Source organism: Sinocyclocheilus anshuiensis, unplaced genomic scaffold (assembly GCF_001515605.1).
Source record: "Sinocyclocheilus anshuiensis isolate Anshui unplaced genomic scaffold, SAMN03320099.WGS_v1.1 scaffold944, whole genome shotgun sequence".
NCBI lineage: Eukaryota > Metazoa > Chordata > Actinopteri > Cypriniformes > Cyprinidae > Sinocyclocheilus > Sinocyclocheilus anshuiensis.
Window position 1 is genome coordinate 393,518 of NW_015549559.1, and position 21,679 is coordinate 415,196.

Below are 21,679 nucleotides of genomic sequence, written 5' to 3' on the forward strand. Positions count from 1 at the left end.
ACGCACGCGATGTCCTCGAGGGGGCAATCTGCGTTAACTGTGAGCGTTTTTCGATGAAAAAGCTCCGCTCTCGTTTGTCTCTCTTTTTGAGAGAGGGGCAGCCGTCTGCTCCCCGCGGTTCAGGACCCGCCGCTGCTGAGGCACGGAGGAGAATGAGCTTGTGGGGATCGCAGGCGGATCTGGCCGATGAGTTTAAAGAGAGCTTGAGACGAGCTTTCCCTCTCGCCCTCGTCAGCTGTGGACGAGAGTGAGCCGCTGGAGGATGATGTTATTTCCCTAACATCATCTGATCCAGGGGCCAGTGCTCTGCTGGGTTTAGCCCAGGAAGAGCAGGAGATGTCTGAGGAGGGCGAAGAGGCTGAGGCTGAGCCCTCCCAATCCTCCTGCCCTGCGTATGATGAGCTATTGGAGGTTATTGATCGCGCCTCATCCAAGTCAAGCCTCGCCGTGGAAGCGGGCCAAGAAAGTGACGTCGTGAGGTTGTCTCGATGAGCATTATCTTTCTGACCATAGCCCTCCAGCTCAGGTGAACCTTCCTTTTCTTCCTGATCTCCATACATAGATCGAGAAGGAATGGAAGAGGCCGTTTTCCTCACGCATCCATCGGTTCCAGCATACGAGTTATGCCAACATCGAGGAGATGCGCGAAAGCGGCTATGAGAATATGCCCCCTGTAGAAGAGACGCTGGCTAGCTATCTCTCTATGGGTGAGACATCCTCTCTTAAGACTCCCTCCTTGCCGTCTAAGCCCCTTCAGGATACATCTCGCTTAAACGGCAGGGCATACGCAGCAGCAGGTCAGGCTGTCGCTTCGTTGCACACAATGGCGGTGCTTCAGGTGTATCAGGCTGATCTACTGAAAGACCTGGATAAAGGCGAGGGCCTTTCTACTGGTGAGGTAGCTGAGTTGCGCCGCACCACAGATCTCGCTCTCTCTGCTACTAAGCAGGCCGCCTCTGCTATGGGCAGGTCCATGGCGGCTATGGTGGGCCAGATCACAGGCTTCTGCGGGAGACTTCTTGATCATCAGACCCCCGGCACGGCACTGCAAAATTTTCCTGGATGTCCGGGCTGGGCTTATGCTTTCAGGCTGCCCTGTCTGGTACGCCGTATCTAGGTCGCCCTGAGGGGCTTCCTGGTCACCAGGATATCCCCTCTTGCTGAGGCATCGAGCGGGAAGTATAGGCGGCATTTTCAAGATCCTTCTTGTGAAATGCTGTCTCAGATAGTGCTCCCCTCACCTTAGAGGGTTAGCTTTGAGCTTGCCACTCCCGTTTGGCTCAGTACTTTCGGGCATCTGTGAGCAGATGCTTAGGAAGCTCTTAAATCCATGCTATGGTAAGTGCACACGCCAAGCTTTGTGCACTTTCTGAAATCCACATGGTGGTAAGTGTGCACGCTGAGCACTTTGCGCACTTTCTAAAATCCACATAGTGGTAAGTGTGCACGCTAAGACTCTGCGCACTTTCTGAAATCCTGTATGGTAAGGGTTACGCGTTATTAGGCTCATTCCCTTTCTCCAAGTTGGCTTAGACCCCGGTACTCGCCTTGGGCTCCACTCAACCAGTGTGTCTCTGTTGACACACTTTTGAAGCATCGCTCCCCTCACCATTGAGGGTTATTGTGAGCATGGTGCTTTCTTTCGAGCGTTTGAATTCTCACCCTTTCTGAGGAGTTGGATTCCTCGCTCCGTGGGCTGTTCTCGTGGTAGTGTTTAGCAGTGCTCCCCTTTATAAAAGGGTTGCCTATGAGCATTCTACTCCTATCTGAATTCGGAGTTCTCCTCTCACGTGAGAGTTGAGTTCTCTGTTTTTCCCAGAGCACCTGGAACCGGCAACATCAGGCGAACTAGGCCCTTCCTCTGCCTCCCTGGTGCGCTGAGTTTTTGGCTAAGCTTGCAGTACGCTTACCCTTCTGATTTCTAACGAACATGCTGTAGGTCGAGCCCCCTCTCGACTGAGAGCTGGGTGTGTTGCTCCCTCAGCTAGGTAACTTACTGCTAGCCATTCCAGCATTTTACCATAGATCGAGCTGATGGCTTCTCGAACATTTTGTTCTGGGGATGTACCATTTCCATCTACGTGATAATCCACCATAATCCTGTATGGTGAGGGTTACGCGCGGCAGCTTCGGGCCCTTTCTTGAGTTGGTTAAATCCCCGGTTCCACCTTGGGCACCACTCCACCTATGTATCCTCTGGATACCTACTTTAACAGGGTGTTGCTACTAGGGGTCTGTTGAGACAGTTCCTTCAGCAAGCTCATGCAGAGCAAGCGTTAGCCCCTGTGTGACAGGCCAAGACTTAGTATAATGCTAGGCTCTTGGTCGTATCCCCTTAAAGGAATCTATTCCTGATTCCAAGCCTTGAGCTATACCCCGGGCCCTGGATTCTGGCCCTAACAGGTAAGTTTTTTGGGGTATGTAGCCTAGGCCTTTGGCCGTAGGGGATAACGTCACGGACAGCCATCTAACGTCCTAGGGGCAACTCCCATGGCTATGGTAGTGTTGGTACTTAGTGCTCGCCATAGGTTTCTGGCATGCACTCCCCTCAGCATGGTGGCATGGGTATACCATTCCCCATAGCAACCCCTAGAGGATGCAGTTCGAAGTTCCCTTGAAAGGGAACGTCTCAGGTTACTTATGTTACTTAGGTTTCCTGCCATGCTTTGGATGCAAGCTTCAGACGAAGAAGTGAATGACGTGTTCTCCCAGCGCCTATTTATACTATAGTCACACCGGTAGTGACGTCATGGGCTGTCGCCGGCCAACATGTTGTTGGTGTTTTTTGAATGTATGCTTCAGACACGGGTCATGACGAGGTGTTAACCATAGACCCCTAGAGGACGCAGTGTCTAGTTCCCTACTCAGGGAACCATGGTTACATAAGTAACCTGAGACTTTTTTTTAAACAAGTCTCAGTTGCAGTGTTGCTCTAAACATAAGTTTGTGGCTATAACGGCTTATAGCAGATTCACAATTTGTGAGATATGATAATGATTGCAATAGATTTTACACAGATTTGGTCATTTGAATGTTTTATAAAAGCCAAATAAAAACACTATGGTGGACTAATTGTTTTGCATCTCTTAATTTCTTAGCATGAAGTACTTGCCACGATAAAACTTGAGTGCGCGCATTATAAACAAAGCTGTCTTTTATGCTGCAGTGTTAAGCCTTTTTGATTAGAATGGAAGCGTTGCTGTTTTGTCGCGTCGCTCGCTACACGATGCGAGGAGGACTGGGCTGAAAAAGAGCTGAAGAGCAGAAAAGCAGAAGAAAGACTGTCAGCGGGAGGTCTGACTGCACACTTGCGGATCAGAGCTGTGTGTGTCAGGTCCAGTCATAACAGAGGACGCGCCTCATCCACAAACAAATGCGCTCGCCCTTCTTCTGTCATGGTGGGCCATTCCATTGACTTATTGTTTTGTAATGAACCACTGATATTTTTCTATTCCTTAACCTTTACACAAACCTTTCTGCAATACATTTATTAGCCTATGTTTATTAAGCCGTTTTCCTCGTTAGGAGCTTTGAATGGTCTCCGTGATGCGTAGTAAGCAAAACCTTACCCAAACATATTTCATCTTCAAGGTTCAAGTGATCAGATTTAGTGCCCCGTTAAAAATGACACTTGATGGCCTAGTGCTTCAGCTTTTTTGTTTATCCGTCATGCGGTGTTGTTTATTTCTTGCGTCTTTATTATTGGAGATTAGCGAAAATCTGTTTTGGATTAGGCCGCTATCAACAGCCTGTAATTTAACTAGCACACTAGCGCAGTAAAATGACATGGCTATAGCCATGACACTGTTTTGTGTTTATTCAAATATCTATCTATCTATCTATCTATCTATCTGTCTATCTGTCTGTCTGTCCCCCCTCAGATAAAATTGTGATCGACAATTTAAATGTTTTCAGTATGGATCATTATTGTAATTCCATTTACATTCAATGCACTCTGCATAATGCATTGCATGTGTCCCCATGCACCCATCCATTAGACTAATGCACAGTCTGAACAACAGCCACGTACCCACAGAATCAGGGATGCAGTTCTTTGAAGGGAATAACACATTGTAGGACATACAGGACACATTTCCACTGTCCCCATTTTAACGTGAAAGCACATTTTAGTCTTATTCTGTCCTCGTTGGTCTAAATTTAATATGGTGTAAACCTGTTGTAAGACAGGCTCTTAATTGATCTATTAGTTGCAGTATGAGCCTGATGCTTTGTGGCAAGAATCCATGCTATTATTGCCGGCTCCCTCAGGTATAGCGCTACCGCACTAATCCCATTGCACATGCATCATTACCTTCAATAATGTTTGGCAGCTCTTCTTTACAGCTCCCTTTTTAATGACCTTTGCTTTAAATATTTAACACGCGGCAAACGTCTTCATGCGGCCGGTGCACAAGCTGTGTGACACTTGTCAATTCAAAATCAGCGTTAGCAATATAGAGTGAAGAAGTGTATAATTCACATAATGTTTTTTTCTCTCTCGTGAGATTTTGTGTTGCAGGTCAAATGATTGATCATATGTGGGACAGCAAGCTGAACTTTGCTATTAAGCATTACACAAAGGTGTTTAGAATCTTTCAAGTTACTCTCCATCATGCCAATCTCACTCCTTGTTTTTTAAAATTTTTTAATCAAAACAGTATTCAGAATATGATTTTGAGAGATTATATTTAGGGAGATTTGTATAAATAGATCTCGCCTGTTGGACAGATTGCTTGGTAGTGGAGATCCTGAGGGATAATCCAAACGATAGTCCGTTGACCTTTAATAAACAAAAATATTGGACTAAGAGGCAAAGCATGCCACCTGCATAGTGTCAGGCCTCTGATATATATATATTTTTTGTCTGCGTTTTTCAGCAATACACCTGTTCTACAGCTTTCAAAATCACCAAAAATGTATTCTTACAAGGAATGAAATGCAAGCATTTATGTTACCATATTATGACGTATTTGACTATTATTATTATTATTATTGTTTTTGTTGTGTAAATTTTAAAAACGTATGGACTGGCTCATTATTTATAACTGCATGGTTTTATGGCTGTCATTTGCTGACACAAGATCTTTTTAGTTTTTTTCCCTAAGTAAACTCGAGTTAACTCTTTTTATTAATTATCGCGATATCATGACCATCTTTGTCAACCTAAATTTCCATTGAGGAATTCTGCGCCGCAAACAAGTGACATCGACAGTCTGCTCGACCCCTTTTCAGTTCGACCACAAATTGACCACAGCGCCTTTGAATAAACCTAATACTCTTAGTCTGTTACATGCCTTAATCTTTCAATACGTCCTGAAATAATGTCTCTTTCGCCGGCTTAATTTACTGAACCCTGACCAGCAGGTTATCACTTCAGTCTAGTTTTTATGTTTCTCTTTTGCGTGATCGCGTTTTTCTTTAACAAAAAAGTTTGAAGAATAGAGCTTGTTTTACTTTTTCACTAAAGCAACTACACGCTATCAATCTTGACATACGAATTAGAAGCGTGATAGTGTGAATTTCTTTTGCTTATTTTTTCATCAATTTCATCAGCCGAGCCATTTGTCTGCTCCACAGGGAAATAGTCTAACACTGTAAATAAATGAAACATGTTTTTCTCCGTGGTTTTGAACCAGCCCAGCCATCGCTTTACAAGTTTAATTGGGTGCTTAAAGATCCCCAGGGATGCTAGTTCGAGCAATTGACTGATCAACATCAAAACACTTGATGCGCGTTTCATGGTATGGATGCTCCCGCGTGACCTCGTTGTTAACTCAGATCTGGATGATGATGAACCTGTTCGCGCGCGGTGGAGACAAAGCTGCATTCATAACCAGTTCCTGCCTCTCTCTGAGCCTGAACAGTAACAGTGTTTGATGCCAATTCCGATTAAATAATGACTGTGGAAATTATGTACCCTTTCTTCACACCCTTGCTGAGTCCATTCACGTCCGCGTCTGAATTTATGACCTTCCAGCAATGCCCCGGCTTTAGGCATGGAGTCAAGAGGATAAACTGAACTGTATAGAGCTATCTGATTAATTTATAAACATAAATCATTAAACAAAAATGAGAAAATTATAGTTCTTAGAAAATATTTTATAAATAACAAATAACATTTATTCACAGTCTCTTGATATAAACATAGCACACTCCTCAGGAGCACAGTATCGCACCTCATTTATTGGTAATAGGTAAATAAAAGTAAAAAGACTGACTGTAAATTTTACACCAGCTTCCAAAAAAGTAAATCACACAACATTAAGCACATGACCACAGAGAAATAAATGAAACGCACAACAAAACCTTGAGAGGACACATGGTAACAGATAAATAAAGCCGATGGATAATCAAACAATAAATAGATAAATAGAATTACTAAACTACGATTGCCAATGCAAACATAAGAAATCACAATTTATTCCCATACATACATAAAACATTGCATAAAGTTATTGACACCATCAAATCATATTGTGCAAAATTATGGCTGCCTCCAGTTTTCACAGTTCCAGAAAGAGCACACATTTTCATTGCGCTACTATTTCAAGTGTCTGCTGCCATGGGCTTATAGTTCTTCATTGACTCCTTTCCATAGTGCATAATGTAGATCAGAAAAATGTCCCCGTGTTTATTGGCATTTCCACAGTCCTAATTCAGAGTGAGAAGGAAAATGTATGAGAACAATGACAGGTAATATTGGATAACTGCGTGATGAAATCCTTGTGACAGAAATAGCCCAAACAATCCAATAACGTTCATCAGTTTAGCTGATGGCTGTACATCACAAATGTTTACTGTTATCAAAGATACGTTACTAGAGAGTATGTGTAATGGCATTACTTGAATGCAGACTGTGAGGTGACAGATATTATGTAATCCTACATGATTGGATTTATTTTTATTAAAAAAAAAAAAAACCTGTAACCATACACAATAGTTTGCAGATACATTTATATGTTCTGTGCAGATCTTTCTTATTTTCTCACATATTAAGTATGCAATGTTATTCTGATCATTATGTGAGAGATATCAGTTATATACGAACACTGCCATAATGGGTTCAAAAAAATACATTTGTTAATGTGTGTGTGTGTGTGTGTGTGTGTGTGTGCATATTCACTCATGCTCACCTGCCTCACCTCTTCATCACAGGTCTGAATGCAGTGGTTTTGACATCCTGGATTGTTGGATGTCGCACACTGTCCACACTGGATTCTGTCTCTGTCTTTCCTGCACTGGTGAAGCCTGTAGTACACAAACACAAGAGATCACAACTGTCAGTAAACTACACAAACAGTACTCAAACAAATACAAAAGTTGTATTTAATATTTTTTTTATTTTGCATATCTGTATGTAATTAGTTAGAAAAAATAAGTTATTTTGAATAATTGAAATATAGCATTTAGAATTCCAAACGGCTGATAACTTAACCTGGCATAACTGTGATTGCTACTTGGTCCTGTTATATAGCTCTGTGAACAGAGAAAGGGTGTACCTTCCATTGAGGAATACTGGCAGGATTCTGTCAGTCCAGGATAGGATGAAGAGTGGAGTTGGAGGGTCTTAAAGTTCCCACTACTGTATGCCTTGTGTATCCCCTGCAGTCCTTCTTGGTAATGGCTTTCCGTATTGCTGAGGCTGGTAGGGTCCTGAAGGCCCTTCAGCTGTCCACACTGCACTCCTCCGACTGTGGGCAACCTGACTCCCTGCATCTGACAGTCCACAGGCCCAGTCCGTACATCTCCACCATGCTGCATGCCTAATACAACCCCTGCGGCGGCCGTACGTGCCAGCGACCAGATCCGGGGCTTCTCCGATGACTCAAAGTGAGAGAGTGCCACAGTGTTGATAGAGGTGGACTGAGGTGAGGGCTGTTGCTGCTGTAGTTTGGAGCCCAGAGAATCCAGGTAGTCAGGGTTCAGAGCCCCACAACTCTTTAGACCACAGGGAAAAGATGGGAAGTTCGAGTGGAGAGGGAGGTCAGGGTTACAGTCCCTCTTCGGAGGGGAGGAAGTCGACAGGTCATCTTGACCTGATTTCTCACAGTCACTGTCCAGTTTTTCACAGTCCTCGTCCTCTATGTCATCCAGGTCACTGAACTGCAGGTCCCGCTCATCATTACTGTTTTTGGAGTCTGTGCAAGAGCAGTAAGAGATACTGAGTGAGCATTCACATGCATTTACAAACAACAAACACAGTCTAATACTTTTTTAATTTACAGAATTTAATTTAGCTGAGAAGCGTTATGACTTACCTTTGGTAATACTGTCTGGGTCATTCTTATTGAGGTCTTCCTTCCGGTCATCACCCACTTTGTTTTTGGGGGACCAGGTCATCTTGTTCTCCTTTTTTAGTCTCCTTCTAGCATTGGCAAACCAGGTAGACACTTGCGTGAGAGTCATTTTGGTGATAATGGCCAGCATGATCTTCTCACCCTTTGTAGGATATGGGTTCTTTCGATGTTCACAAAGCCATGTTTTAAGAGTGCTTGTTGTCTCCCGCGTGGCATTTTTTCTCCGGGTTGACCCATTAAAATCAACTGTCCCATACCTGAATTAAATTAAAATGTGACGTCTTTAAAAGGTTAACAGAATTTGTATTTAAAGCAAAGTATTATATATCAAAATATCATATTGGTGGAACAGATACAAATCTCACCTGTCATACTGGTACTGGCCCAGTGAGTGGTCATATGGATAGTAGGCAGTGGGCTGGGTTATAGTGCCATGAAGACTGCCTGACCCCTCTTTGATTTCATATTGTGGGTTCTAAAGATAAATAAAAAACTACACATTTTAAAATGTGATATAGCTGCCATATATTACTGGCACTGAGCTAAGGACATTTATTATTTACAGTGGAAACAACACTTTATCTCCTTACTGTCCTTAAATTGTAACTTTATTTTATCACTTACATAATAAGCTATACACACATTTCTATTTATTTATTCCAAATTTAACCAAGCAGGGCCTTTTACAGCAAGCAGATGACTATGTCGCTTCATTCTCTGTTTATTTCGTCTGATTATTCAAAGTTATTACACCCGACAGCTAGACAGCATGGTCCTCTTACCAAGCCAAAATAATCAATAACAAGCCGTGACTTGAATGAGTCAATCGATTGAACGGAGGACCCGCGCTATATCTGATGAGAGGGCTACACGTACCAGGCTGGAGTAGATGGCAGAGGGGTCGGAGGTGTACGGAAAGTAATTGGCGTAGTTCTGACCGGCTGCGGTCGCTGCTGCTGCGTAGGGAGAGCCGTACATCCCGAGCGCGGCGTTGAGCTCGTTCCGCGTGCTAGCCAGCAGCCGGTTCTCATAGGAGGGACAGCAGAAGGAGGCTGCGGTCTGAGACGCGCTCGATCCTTCCGTCACCGACCTGGAAATCGAATCGCAGCAAGTCGTACTGGGGTTTGCCGACACGAAAAACTGCATGAAGAAAATTGTGGATAGACATGTCATTTTATATTTGCGTTACAAAGCATGCGCACAGTTTCCTTAGTAAAACAGAAAATGAAGGTAAGATGACGTTAAGAAGCTTTGCGTAGAACTGAACTCGCTTGAAACCGCTTGTATTTTATTCTCATCCATGCGTTTTATTCACAAAGATAAGAAGTGTACTTTAATTTGACTTAATTGAGACATTTATTGTACAAATAATTGAAACATCCATAAACATTTACTTAAAAAATAGGCGAACATTATTTCTTGTGGGTTGATGTATATGTTTGGTGTAAAAACAAAAAAATCTGTTTTTGTCAAAGCTGAAAGTAAAACTTTCTGTTAAGTTTTGAGTCAGGGTAACAAAGTTAACCAGCAGCAAGCGCGGCTTCTTTTAACAATATAGCCGTCGTTTTTACATTAAAGTAAAACTATAATTGATTGTAAGTTATGTTGTCAAAAATATCTGTCCGTTATCTGTTAATTAGTTTATACACACAGACGGCAAAGGCTACCGGCAAAGGGAGGAGTCTCGCTCTCACTCTGTACAATTACACCGTAAAGGTAATTTACACGTTTACAACAACACGTGAGGTCATTTATAATTCAAATAACCCATTACTATAAATATTGACAAACCCCACGATATCGCCTAACTTTACTTTAGGACTTAGTGACAGAACAATCTGCTGCTACCTAGTAGTGTTAGTTACTGAGGTCCAAAGATTATGACAGAATGTGTGGAAAATCACCCTATGGTGTGCGCGCTCATTAAGTATCTACATGAGAAAAAGATACAATTTTCATGCTTACCTGAGAAGTTTCATTGTAAGGATATCCAAACTGAGAGAAAGACATAGCTGCTGCTTTTGTTACCATAAGAAATATTCTTCTCCTGCTGATCGATTGAAACCAAATCTACTTCAAATCCACCGTTTTACACACATTTCCACACTCGGCATTTCGCTCAATAATAGATGACTGCACTTATCTGGGAAGCACTGAGGATGTTTACGCCAGCCCTAGATTTATATGCAGCCTATAGATAATCCCCTTAAGGAAATGAGAAATTAGAGTTAAGCTTCATCAAGTACAAAAACTATTGTTGTTAAACAGCTGTAGAAAGCTTAAAGGATAACGTAAGACTTGCAAGATATGAACTTGTGGTTGTGCTATTATTTGTGCCTCTATAGTTTTTTAGAATTCATCCATGCACGGGTATCAGTGTGACGTCATTCGAATCCCGGGACTGCGAGGATAGAATGATGTCTTTGCCAATCACGTCATGCTTCGCGCTTTTCTTGAGGTGTGTTTTGCACACCCCTGTCCCCTCAGTGTTTTTTCCTTTTCTTTTGAAACATTAGTGCATTCACACACACACACACACACACACACACAGGCACACACGTTTGTATGACTTCTAGCCTATTGTTTTTATTCTGAGCGAATGGTCAGATGGTAATTGTAGCCCTAAACCCAACCCTCACATAAACCTTTTTAGCATTTTAGATTTCCATGAAGACATTATTTTTTCATGTTTGTTTATCAGTTTTACTAGTAGCCCAAATAAAGTTTGATTTGATTTCAACCATATGGGGACATGTGGTCCTAACAGTGAAGGTAAATTAGCCAATTTCATTAAACAGTGAAAAACTAATTTAATTAATGTGGAATATCAAAACTAAAAGAACCGAATCACAGCACTCACGCGGTCACTGCCAAGCGCGCAGCAATCCGCGACGATCTCCTCTCATTTGATCCTTTTCAGGGATAATATAAGAGGAATAGTTCAATGACATTGCTTAAAAAGGATGAGAACCTTGTCCACGATGATCTCTTTACGATTACAAGCTCACTCTTCGAGAGGCGCCAGAGAGCTGCGAGTCAGTGAACGGGCCCTGATGGAGCCGCTGTGATGACGGGAGCGTGCAGTGCAGGCCCATCAAGTGCCACGTTCAGTTCAAGTCACCGCAGTCTTAACACGTTCTGTGTCGAGCATTTGGAAAACAAAGAAATATAAATTATAAAAAATTTGTTGTAGATATGTTTTATTCTCATGAAGGAGATAAACTGTCAATTAAAGGGATTCTTCAACCAAAAATAAACCCCCAACATTTCTGTCATCATTTACTCTCTCTTATGTCGTCCCAGCATTGTATGACTTTCTTTCTTCTGTAGAACAAGAACACAAAAGAAGATATTTAAAAAAATTTGGGAGCCAGAAAGTTATAGCCAGAATATTTTCTTTTATGTTCCACAGAAGACAGAAAATACAAATTTGGAAAGACATGAGGGTGAGTAAATGACTACAGAATTTAAATTTCTGGATGATCTCTTAAACCTTTATTCCTTTTTGTCTTACTTAATAGGAACTGATAGATAGGAGAGATACTACTGTGAAATGATATGTACATGTATGTAGATTAGTTGACTCCAGTGAGTATTTTTCAGAGAACTACGTTTTTTTTATTTGATTAAAATAGATTATTTTGAATAGGGCATATTGTCACTTTATATTAATAGGTTGTCACAATGGAACCTGCCATTACAGTGATTTGGCAAATTGAATGTTTTGACAAACAGTAAAAACACACACTCACGAAACAGCAAGAATATATAAGTTAATGCTTACAAATGTCTGAACTATTTTGCCCAAAAGTATTAAAATAAGTAAATTGTATAAAAAATAAAATTTAAAAGACACAAACCTGACCCAATGAAGTTGTGTCAGCTTTTCCTGACTGACAAGAATACCCTTAGAATACAGTTTAACCTTTTGGTTAAAAATGCAAACTAGTTTTTGTTGTGGTCACTCAGTAGTCAAAGAAAAAAAAAATAGGATATTGATTTTTTTGTCTGAAACTCAGAAATTGGTTTGAAACCAATATACAAATCCACTATTAGAGAAAATACGTGTGCAATTTAGTCAGAACCTTCCTTACTTCAATGTAGCCCATGTGACAACTAGCCTGGGCCTCTCATATGCATGGTTATACATTATCTTGTAGGTTTGGTAGGTAATCAAAAAGGAAAACAAATATGTCTGATTATTGAGGATTTCCAAAAATACCCACATCCCCATCTCTATATGTTATAGATCAGTGATTATCCCACAAACTTCTCCTGTTACGAGAGCACAATTAGAGAAAGAGGAACCAGTTGAGAGGAAGGTCAGAATATCCTATATGTGATAGTTTACTGTAGTTTCTCTAAAGCCTTGTGCAAGGGCACACATGATAGCCCAAGTGCATATGGGCAGCCTCATCCATAATGCATGTGGAGTGGAGCAGCACCTGATGATCAGCACTGAGGGGTGGAGGGGGGTCGTAAGTTAAATCAACCTTAATTAAAAAGGTAGAGCGTGACCAGTCCTACACACCTATCACTTTTCATTCCTATCGCTCTCACGGATTTCAGGATCTTGCGAGATAGTTCGTGATGATACCATCACATCCATTCATATAGGAATGTGTATGGTCCGCAATCTTCTAAAACGGGTAGATGGATGGAAAGATGGATAGATTTGATGTTTTCCAAACTTTGAATTATAGCATTCTCTGTGACAAGGGAATTTGAATGGTCTCTTCGTTTACATTTGTGTGTGTGTGAGTGTGTGTCTGGGCCTCTGTTAGCCTTGCATAGAAATTATGGAGGCTCAAAGCCTCACAGCAGAAAGGTTAAACCAACAGCCAGCTTCACCTTCTCATTTAATACATTTCTCAGGCTGCTTTAATGAATTTCACAAAGCTTTTCTGCTTTTTCATAAGACAGATCAGAGCTTTTTTATGAAATAATAATAAGGCACTGCTCAGAAAGGGGCAGAGCGAGGGGGAGGGGACACTCAGGATCGAAGCAGAGTGATATCTCATTAAACAAGTCTGATATTCCTGATATATTCAGATGAATCCCAGACATACGAGATCCTGAATTATCTCTAACTGTCTCTGCTCGCTTCATTTCTGGCCAGGTATTAACACTGCTAAATTATCCAAAAATTGAAAAGAAGGTAATAAATATTCTAATGAGAAACCCTCAAATTATAATGGATGTGGCCATAACAGTGCCCAGCAAAATCCAAAACAAACTTCATCTAAAGTAGATGGATAAATTTACCAGAGTCAGGAAGACTTTATTCTTCAATTATCTTTGTCTACTAGAGATATAATAAAGTTATCAATCTAGCTATGTTAATAAAAGCTTTGCATTTCATGCAATAAAGTAAGACTTGCTTTGATGTTGCTCAATGTCAAGTTTGAAATCATATAATTGCTCCATTTTCTGTAAATGATTAATTACACATATATTTGCTGATTAGATACATTGTTTTAAAAGATGGTGCATATGCCTAAACTATCGAGTTATTTTTCAGGAGTATTTTACATTAATGTTTTAATTAATACCCTTGTGAAAAAGATGTGCCCTTAATTGTATTGAAAGTGCACTTGTAGTGTATTTCAAATCAGTATATTTTTTAAAAATTGTATTTGCAGATAATATAATTATAATGTAATAAAAAGCCATATAAGTGTACTTAAAGAGTACACTTTCATGACAGTTTCTTAACACACATACAGTAAGTACACTTTTAAAAATTGCACCTTGTAAAAATTATATAAAATTAAATGTTTTACTTTGTTGACTATCATTATAAAGCACATGCAAAATACTTATAATTTAACATAATTAATAATCATAAATTATCATAATTTAATCATAATTGAACTGTAGTGTGTTATTTGATATACATTTAATATATTTTAAATGTACTAAATTGTATAACTTTATACTGTATATGAGCTGCTGGCTCATGGGGACCAGGGTTCGAATCTGGCATGGGTCTTGTGCTGATCTCCCTATTTCCATCTCTCTTGCTATATTGTACTATAAGAGGAAAAAAATAATAAAATATTTTAGAAAATAAATACATTTATAAATGTTTGGCAGTTGCCTTCAACCATATATAATAGAAGTAAACAATAGAAGTAATTATGCAATTGCATACAAAGATGTACTTAAGTCCTACTTGTAAGTGGGTCAAAAAAGCACTTTTAAGTTCAACTAATTGCATTTAATATAAATTTAAACTATAATATACATTTTCATTTTATTGCAGTTAACATTTGTAAGTGTCTGACAAAAATCACATTCAATTCCCATTTGTATTTTTTTATTTATTTATTTATTATTATTATTTTTTTTACATATTTTTGTTGTTGTTATTATCATTAATTAATTAATTTTTATTTATTTTTAATTAACAACACTTAAAACCTTCAATTTATTATATTTTCTCAACTCAGCAAAAAATGACATTGAACATGGATGAATGTGTGGGTGCACTATAGTTTATAATGTACATTTAAGTTTGTTCTTCATTGTTTTGTTGAGTTTGTGTGAACAGGACTGTTCAGCTGGCAGCAGCTCTAAATGTCCCAGTGTAATTGAATCAGTGTTTCTGTGCTGTCAGGGATTTGTAACTTGTTACATTGAGATTTAACTGGCAGATACTTGGATGACTCAGTCAATGTCTCTGTGTGTTTCTAAAAAGGCCCTCTAGTAAATTTGTTGAATTTGAATGAAAATTCTGTCATTGTTTACTTACCTACTTATGTTATGTTTTTTGGAAAACAAAACAAAATAAATGGGGTCTCTTATGCTCACCAAGGACAAAAATGCAATAAAATAAAACAACTAACTTTATTTTATTTGTATGTTATGTTTAGTTATTTGTTTATTATTTAATTTTTATTTAATTTTATTCCATTCCTGTGGTGAAAAGGCTGAATTACTCCAGTGTCACATTCTCAGAAATCACTCTACTATGCTGATTTGGTGCAGAAGAAACATTTATTCTTATTATTATCAATGTTGAAAACAGTTGTGCTGCTTAATAGTATCCTTGCTGAATAAAAGTATTCATTCCTAAAATCCTACTGACCTTAAACTTTTATAATTTACTGTTCAAAAGTTTGAGGTCAGTGAGATCAGCAGAAGAAATTAAATCCTACAAGGTTGGAACATCATGATGGTGCATAAATGATGACACAATGATCCTTATTTAATAGTGTGTAGATGCATATGCAATGCTCAGAGTATGGCAACTAGTAAAGGATGTTCAAAACACACACATACCGATTCCATTCAACTTGCCAGTAAATTGTGGGGACAAATAAGTCCAGTATTACATTAGTGTGTCAGTAATTATAACCCTTCACCATGATCTGTGCAGACGACAACATCTGCAACATCTTGTGTGGTTCTAAAACTTCTGCAGCTCTGCAGTCATCCTCTCCTCTGTGACCCCTCTCTCTTCCTCTCCCTCTCTCCCTTCTCACTGCACTTGTGGCCCCCTAGAAGAGGTCCCATCTGCAAATGCTTGTGGGTGGTTAACCAAACGCTGGTGCCAAGTCATACAAATAGTCATGCTTGGTGTTTGTTTGCATAAACACTTCTGAGGGCTGCACTGTTTTGTAGCTGCTTTTTTACAGTTGGCTGGAGGTTGAAGAGCTGCGACAGTCCCAATCTCCAATACTTCGGTCTGGATTCTGAGACTGCGGTGCTTTTGGTGTGCAGGGCAGGACAGTAGGTTAAGTCGAATTTTCTGCAAACATTAAAGCAATCCAGGCTGTTGTGATGTCAGATGTACTTTTCCACTTGCTCTTACTTCAAAGCCTCATCTTGGGCACCATGCAGCAATGTCAGGAAAAGTCCAACTAATTGAGAAGTTTTCTTTCACTTTTGATTTTACTCCTGGATTGAAAGAATGCCAGAGGAGGGAAAATGTTGAGCCGTGTAGGGCGGGAGAATTAAAGATTAAGTTACATGTACAGGCAGAAAAGAACATTCATTTATCCCCCATTATGACCGCATATTTTAGTTTCAGGTTTTTATCCCTGGGATTTAGGAGCAACTGAAAGTGACCAATTGGTAGTCATCATCACGTAACTGTTGTTATTCTGTAGGTTTAAGAAAATTGACCTGACTGCTTTTATCTTCAGGTGAGATTGTGCCGCTCTGGAGGTAAGTGGGAACAGACAGGGACTGTTGAAACCCGCTCTCATGCCCGTGAACAAAACGGCCTCTCCTGCAATGACAGTTCAATTGCTGAGGCCTCTGGTCCTCATTTGCAGGCCAGGCACTGGAGAGGTTTTTCTTCTCCATGCTCGCTCTCAAACGTAAGCCAGATGGCTCTAAAAATATTTCCCCCACACATTTTATTTTCATCTTTCCCGTCGAGCCTTGTTGTGTCAGTGCTTAATGGTGCATTATTTCTGATGTGAAACCAATGTTCCCAAGTAAAAAAATCATCTAAACTAGCATTTCATTTCATGTCATTTCATGTTCTTTTCTGTAGATAAACATTGTTTTTACAAAGCAATTTAATCTGGGAATAAAAATGATTTGTGATTGCAAGATGAAAAATATGAAAGAAGTGAAAGCGCTACACTGATGTATCGTTCATAATTTCTGTATTTCCTCTTTGATATAAACAAACTGAAGAACAAAAGAACATGACATAGTCTAACCAACTTCCTTTGGTTAGAGAGAGAGAGAGAGAGAGAGAGAGAGAGAGAGAGAGAGATATTGTTTTATCCCAGACACAGCTTGGATTCACTCTACTCTTATGTAACACTCTAGGAATGTCACCCGGTACTCTTTTTACAGTGTTGTGGATTTTCATTTCCCATTTCCAGGACTGTTACTGTGGAGTGCCATTCAGACATGGCTATTTCATCTCATCTCATTTCATTTAATATTTAATTTTTTTTTTTGTATTTTTCATTCAAATCACATGCATTATGTACCTCCAGAACCGACTGAGGTTAGTTTCCCCAAACTTGAATCTGGATTTCACTATAGCAGGCCTATTGGGAAAAAAATTCCCTTTGCGGAACATAAAAGCAGATGTTACATAGCTGCCAACATCAAACGCTCTTGTTAACTGTACAGAAAGTGAAATTAAATACCTTTGATTGCTAAAGTAGCTGGTTATTGTAAACTAGTTCTCGACATGGCTCTTACATAGCCCTTGACCTTGGCTTGGCCGCACATGCCTCATCAAATTTCAAAACCAACTGCAGCTTTTCGTTGCTACTGCTAATTCCTGATTAGCAGATTGTCAAGCTTACTTTGGGGACTGAGAAACTTGGATCAGCCCTTATAGGTGTTTCCTTTATTGTTTTAGAGTCAGCTTCTCTAAGTAAACACAGATTAAAGCAGAGTGTTTGGTGCTTGAAATGCAATATAGTGCTTTTAAGAGTTTTGCCTGACCAGCAATTTTCTCTCACATAAGGATATCAGGTTCAGTTGCTCTAGTGAACCATGTTCCCTTTCAGTCGGTCACTCTCGACGTCACGTCGGATGACTGACGAAATTGGGATCTCGCTTAGAGAGACCAATCTACTTCGAGTGTAAACTAAACGAGCCAATGCACATTGGCATGCGAAGACTTGCTTTGATGTTGCTCAATGTCAAGTTTGAAATCATATAATTGCTCCATTTTCTGTAAATGATTAATTACACATATATTTGCTGATTAGATACATTGTTTTAAAAGATGGTGCATATGCCTAAACTATCGAGTTATTTTTCAGGAGTATTTTACATTAATGTTTTAATTAATACCCTTGTGAAAAAGATGTGCCCTTAATTGTATTGAAAGTGCACTTGTAGTGTATTTCAAATCAGTATATTTTTTAAAAATTGTATTTGCAGATAATATAATTATAATGTAATAAAAAGCCATATAAGTGTACTTAAAGAGTACACTTTCATGACAGTTTCTTAACACACATACAGTAAGTACACTTTTAAAAATTGCACCTTGTAAAAATTATATAAAATTAAATGTTTTACTTTGTTGACTATCATTATAAAGCACATGCAAAATACTTATAATTTAACATAATTAATAATCATAAATTATCATAATTTAATCATAATTGAACTGTAGTGTGTTATTTGATATACATTTAATATATTTTAAATGTACTAAATTGTATAACTTTATACTGTATATGAGCTGCTGGCTCATGGGGACCAGGGTTCGAATCTGGCATGGGTCTTGTGCTGATCTCCCTATTTCCATCTCTCTTGCTATATTGTACTATAAGAGGAAAAAAATAATAAAATATTTTAGAAAATAAATACATTTATAAATGTTTGGCAGTTGCCTTCAACCATATATAATAGAAGTAAACAATAGAAGTAATTATGCAATTGCATACAAAGATGTACTTAAGTCCTACTTGTAAGTGGGTCAAAAAAGCACTTTTAAGTTCAACTAATTGCATTTAATATAAATTTAAACTATAATATACATTTTCATTTTATTGCAGTTAACATTTGTAAGTGTCTGACAAAAATCACATTCAATTCCCATTTGTATTTTTTTATTTATTTATTTATTATTATTATTTTTTTTACATATTTTTGTTGTTGTTATTATCATTAATTAATTAATTTTTATTTATTTTTAATTAACAACACTTAAAACCTTCAATTTATTATATTTTCTCAACTCAGCAAAAAATGACATTGAACATGGATGAATGTGTGGGTGCACTATAGTTTATAATGTACATTTAAGTTTGTTCTTCATTGTTTTGTTGAGTTTGTGTGAACAGGACTGTTCAGCTGGCAGCAGCTCTAAATGTCCCAGTGTAATTGAATCAGTGTTTCTGTGCTGTCAGGGATTTGTAACTTGTTACATTGAGATTTAACTGGCAGATACTTGGATGACTCAGTCAATGTCTCTGTGTGTTTCTAAAAAGGCCCTCTAGTAAATTTGTTGAATTTGAATGAAAATTCTGTCATTGTTTACTTACCTACTTATGTTATGTTTTTTGGAAAACAAAACAAAATAAATGGGGTCTCTTATGCTCACCAAGGACAAAAATGCAATAAAATAAAACAACTAACTTTATTTTATTTGTATGTTATGTTTAGTTATTTGTTTATTATTTAATTTTTATTTAATTTTATTCCATTCCTGTGGTGAAAAGGCTGAATTACTCCAGTGTCACATTCTCAGAAATCACTCTACTATGCTGATTTGGTGCAGAAGAAACATTTATTCTTATTATTATCAATGTTGAAAACAGTTGTGCTGCTTAATAGTATCCTTGCTGAATAAAAGTATTCATTCCTAAAATCCTACTGACCTTAAACTTTTATAATTTACTGTTCAAAAGTTTGAGGTCAGTGAGATCAGCAGAAGAAATTAAATCCTACAAGGTTGGAACATCATGATGGTGCATAAATGATGACACAATGATCCTTATTTAATAGTGTGTAGATGCATATGCAATGCTCAGAGTATGGCAACTAGTAAAGGATGTTCAAAACACACACATACCGATTCCATTCAACTTGCCAGTAAATTGTGGGGACAAATAAGTCCAGTATTACATTAGTGTGTCAGTAATTATAACCCTTCACCATGATCTGTGCAGACGACAACATCTGCAACATCTTGTGTGGTTCTAAAACTTCTGCAGCTCTGCAGTCATCCTCTCCTCTGTGACCCCTCTCTCTTCCTCTCCCTCTCTCCCTTCTCACCGCGCTTATGGCCCCCCTGGAAAAGGTCCCATCTGCAAATGCTTGTGGGTGGTTAACCAAACGCTGGTGCCAAGTCATACAAATAGCCATGCTTGGTGTTTGTTTGCATAAACACTTCTGAGGGATGCACTGTTTTGTAGCTGTTTTTTTACAGTTGGTTGGAAGATGAAGGGCTGCGACAGAGACACGGGGGATATGGTTCATTGCAAGGTCCCAATCTCCATTATTTCGGTCTGGATTCTGAGACTGCTGTGCTTTTGGTGTGCAGGGCAGGACAGTAGGTTAAGTCGAATTTTCTGCAAACATTAAAGCAATCCAGGCTGTTGTGATGTCAGATGTACTTTTCCACTTGCTCTTACTTCAAAGCCTCATCTTGGGCACCATGCAGCAATGTCAGGAAAAGTCCAACTAATTGAGAAGTTTTCTTTCACTTTTGATTTTACTCCTGGATTGAAAGAATGCCAGAGGAGGGAAAATGTTGAGCCGTGTAGGGCGGGAGAATTAAAGATTAAGTTACATGTACAGGCAGAAAAGAACATTCATTTATCCCCCATTATGACCGCATATTTTAGTTTCAGGTTTTTATCCCTGGGATTTAGGAGCAACTGAAAGTGACCAATTGGTAGTCATCATCACGTAACTGTTGTTATTCTGTAGGTTTAAGAAAATTGACCTGACTGCTTTTATCTTCAGGTGAGATTGTGCCGCTCTGGAGGTAAGTGGGAACAGACAGGGACTGTTGAAACCCGCTCTCATGCCCGTGAACAAAACGGCCTCTCCTGCAATGACAGTTCAATTGCTGAGGCCTCTGGTCCTCATTTGCAGGCCAGGCACTGGAGAGGTTTTTCTTCTCCATGCTCGCTCTCAAACGTAAGCCAGATGGCTCTAAAAATATTTCCCCCACACATTTTATTTTCATCTTTCCCGTCGAGCCTTGTTGTGTCAGTGCTTAATGGTGCATTATTTCTGATGTGAAACCAATGTTCCCAAGTAAAAAAATCATCTAAACTAGCATTTCATTTCATGTCATTTCATGTTCTTTTCTGTAGATAAACATTGTTTTTACAAAGCAATTTAATCTGGGAATAAAAATGATTTGTGATTGCAAGATGAAAAATATGAAAGAAGTGAAAGCGCTACACTGATGTATCGTTCATAATTTCTGTATTTCCTCTTTGATATAAACAAACTGAAGAACAAAAGAACATGACATAGTCTAACCAACTTCCTTTGGTTAGAGAGAGAGAGAGAGAGAGAGAGAGAGAGAGAGAGAGAGATATTGTTTTATCCCAGACACAGCTTGGATTCACTCTACTCTTATGTAACACTCTAGGAATGTCACCCGGTACTCTTTTTACAGTGTTGTGGATTTTCATTTCCAGGACAGAATACTGTTACTGTGGAGTGCCATTCAGACATGGCTATTTCATCTCATCTCATTTCATTTAATTTTTTTTTTCTTTTTTTGTATTTTTCATTCAAATCACATGCATTATGTACCTCCAGAACCGACTGAGGTTAGTTTCCCCAAACTTGAATCTGGATTTCACTATAGCAGGCCTATTGGGAAAAAAATTCCCTTTGCGGAACATAAAAGCAGATGTTACATAGCTGCCAACATCAAACGCTCTTGTTAACTGTACAGAAAGTGAAATTAAATACCTTTGATT

At 39.0% G+C, this 21,679-nt stretch overlaps 1 protein-coding gene across 2 annotated transcripts; it reads right to left on the bottom strand.

The window, feature by feature from the left end:
* Positions 1 to 6,489: 6,489 nt before the first annotated feature.
* On the bottom strand, positions 6,490 to 10,593 carry LOC107657093 (iroquois-class homeodomain protein IRX-6-like). Of its 2 annotated transcripts, none has more exons than XM_016445100.1 (7): positions 10,263 to 10,593; positions 9,174 to 9,437; positions 8,663 to 8,772; positions 8,259 to 8,554; positions 7,500 to 8,138; positions 7,143 to 7,248; positions 6,490 to 6,651 (listed from the first exon to the last, which is right to left on the bottom strand). In XM_016445100.1, the coding sequence occupies exons 1-7, from the start codon at positions 10,326 to 10,328 to the stop codon at positions 6,612 to 6,614; spliced, it is 1,521 nt and encodes a 506-aa protein (XP_016300586.1). In that variant the 5' UTR covers positions 10,329 to 10,593; the 3' UTR covers positions 6,490 to 6,611. The 2 variants fall into 2 exon arrangements, with proteins under 2 accessions (XP_016300586.1, XP_016300587.1); XM_016445101.1 differs by having other exon boundaries at positions 7,134 to 7,248.
* Positions 10,594 to 21,679: the final 11,086 nt, after the last annotated feature.

Coding starts and splice junctions, on each gene's coding strand:
- LOC107657093 (XM_016445100.1), bottom strand. CDS start 10,328: ATGGTAACAAAAGCAGCAGCTATGTCTTTCTCTCAGTTTGGATATCCT. Junction 8,773..9,173: donor CTGCCATCTACTCCAGCCTG/GTACGTGTAGCC, acceptor ATTTATCTTTAG/AACCCACAATATGAAATCAA. Junction 6,652..7,142: donor TTCAGACCTGTGATGAAGAG/GTGAGGCAGGTG, acceptor ACTCTGAATTAG/GACTGTGGAAATGCCAATAA.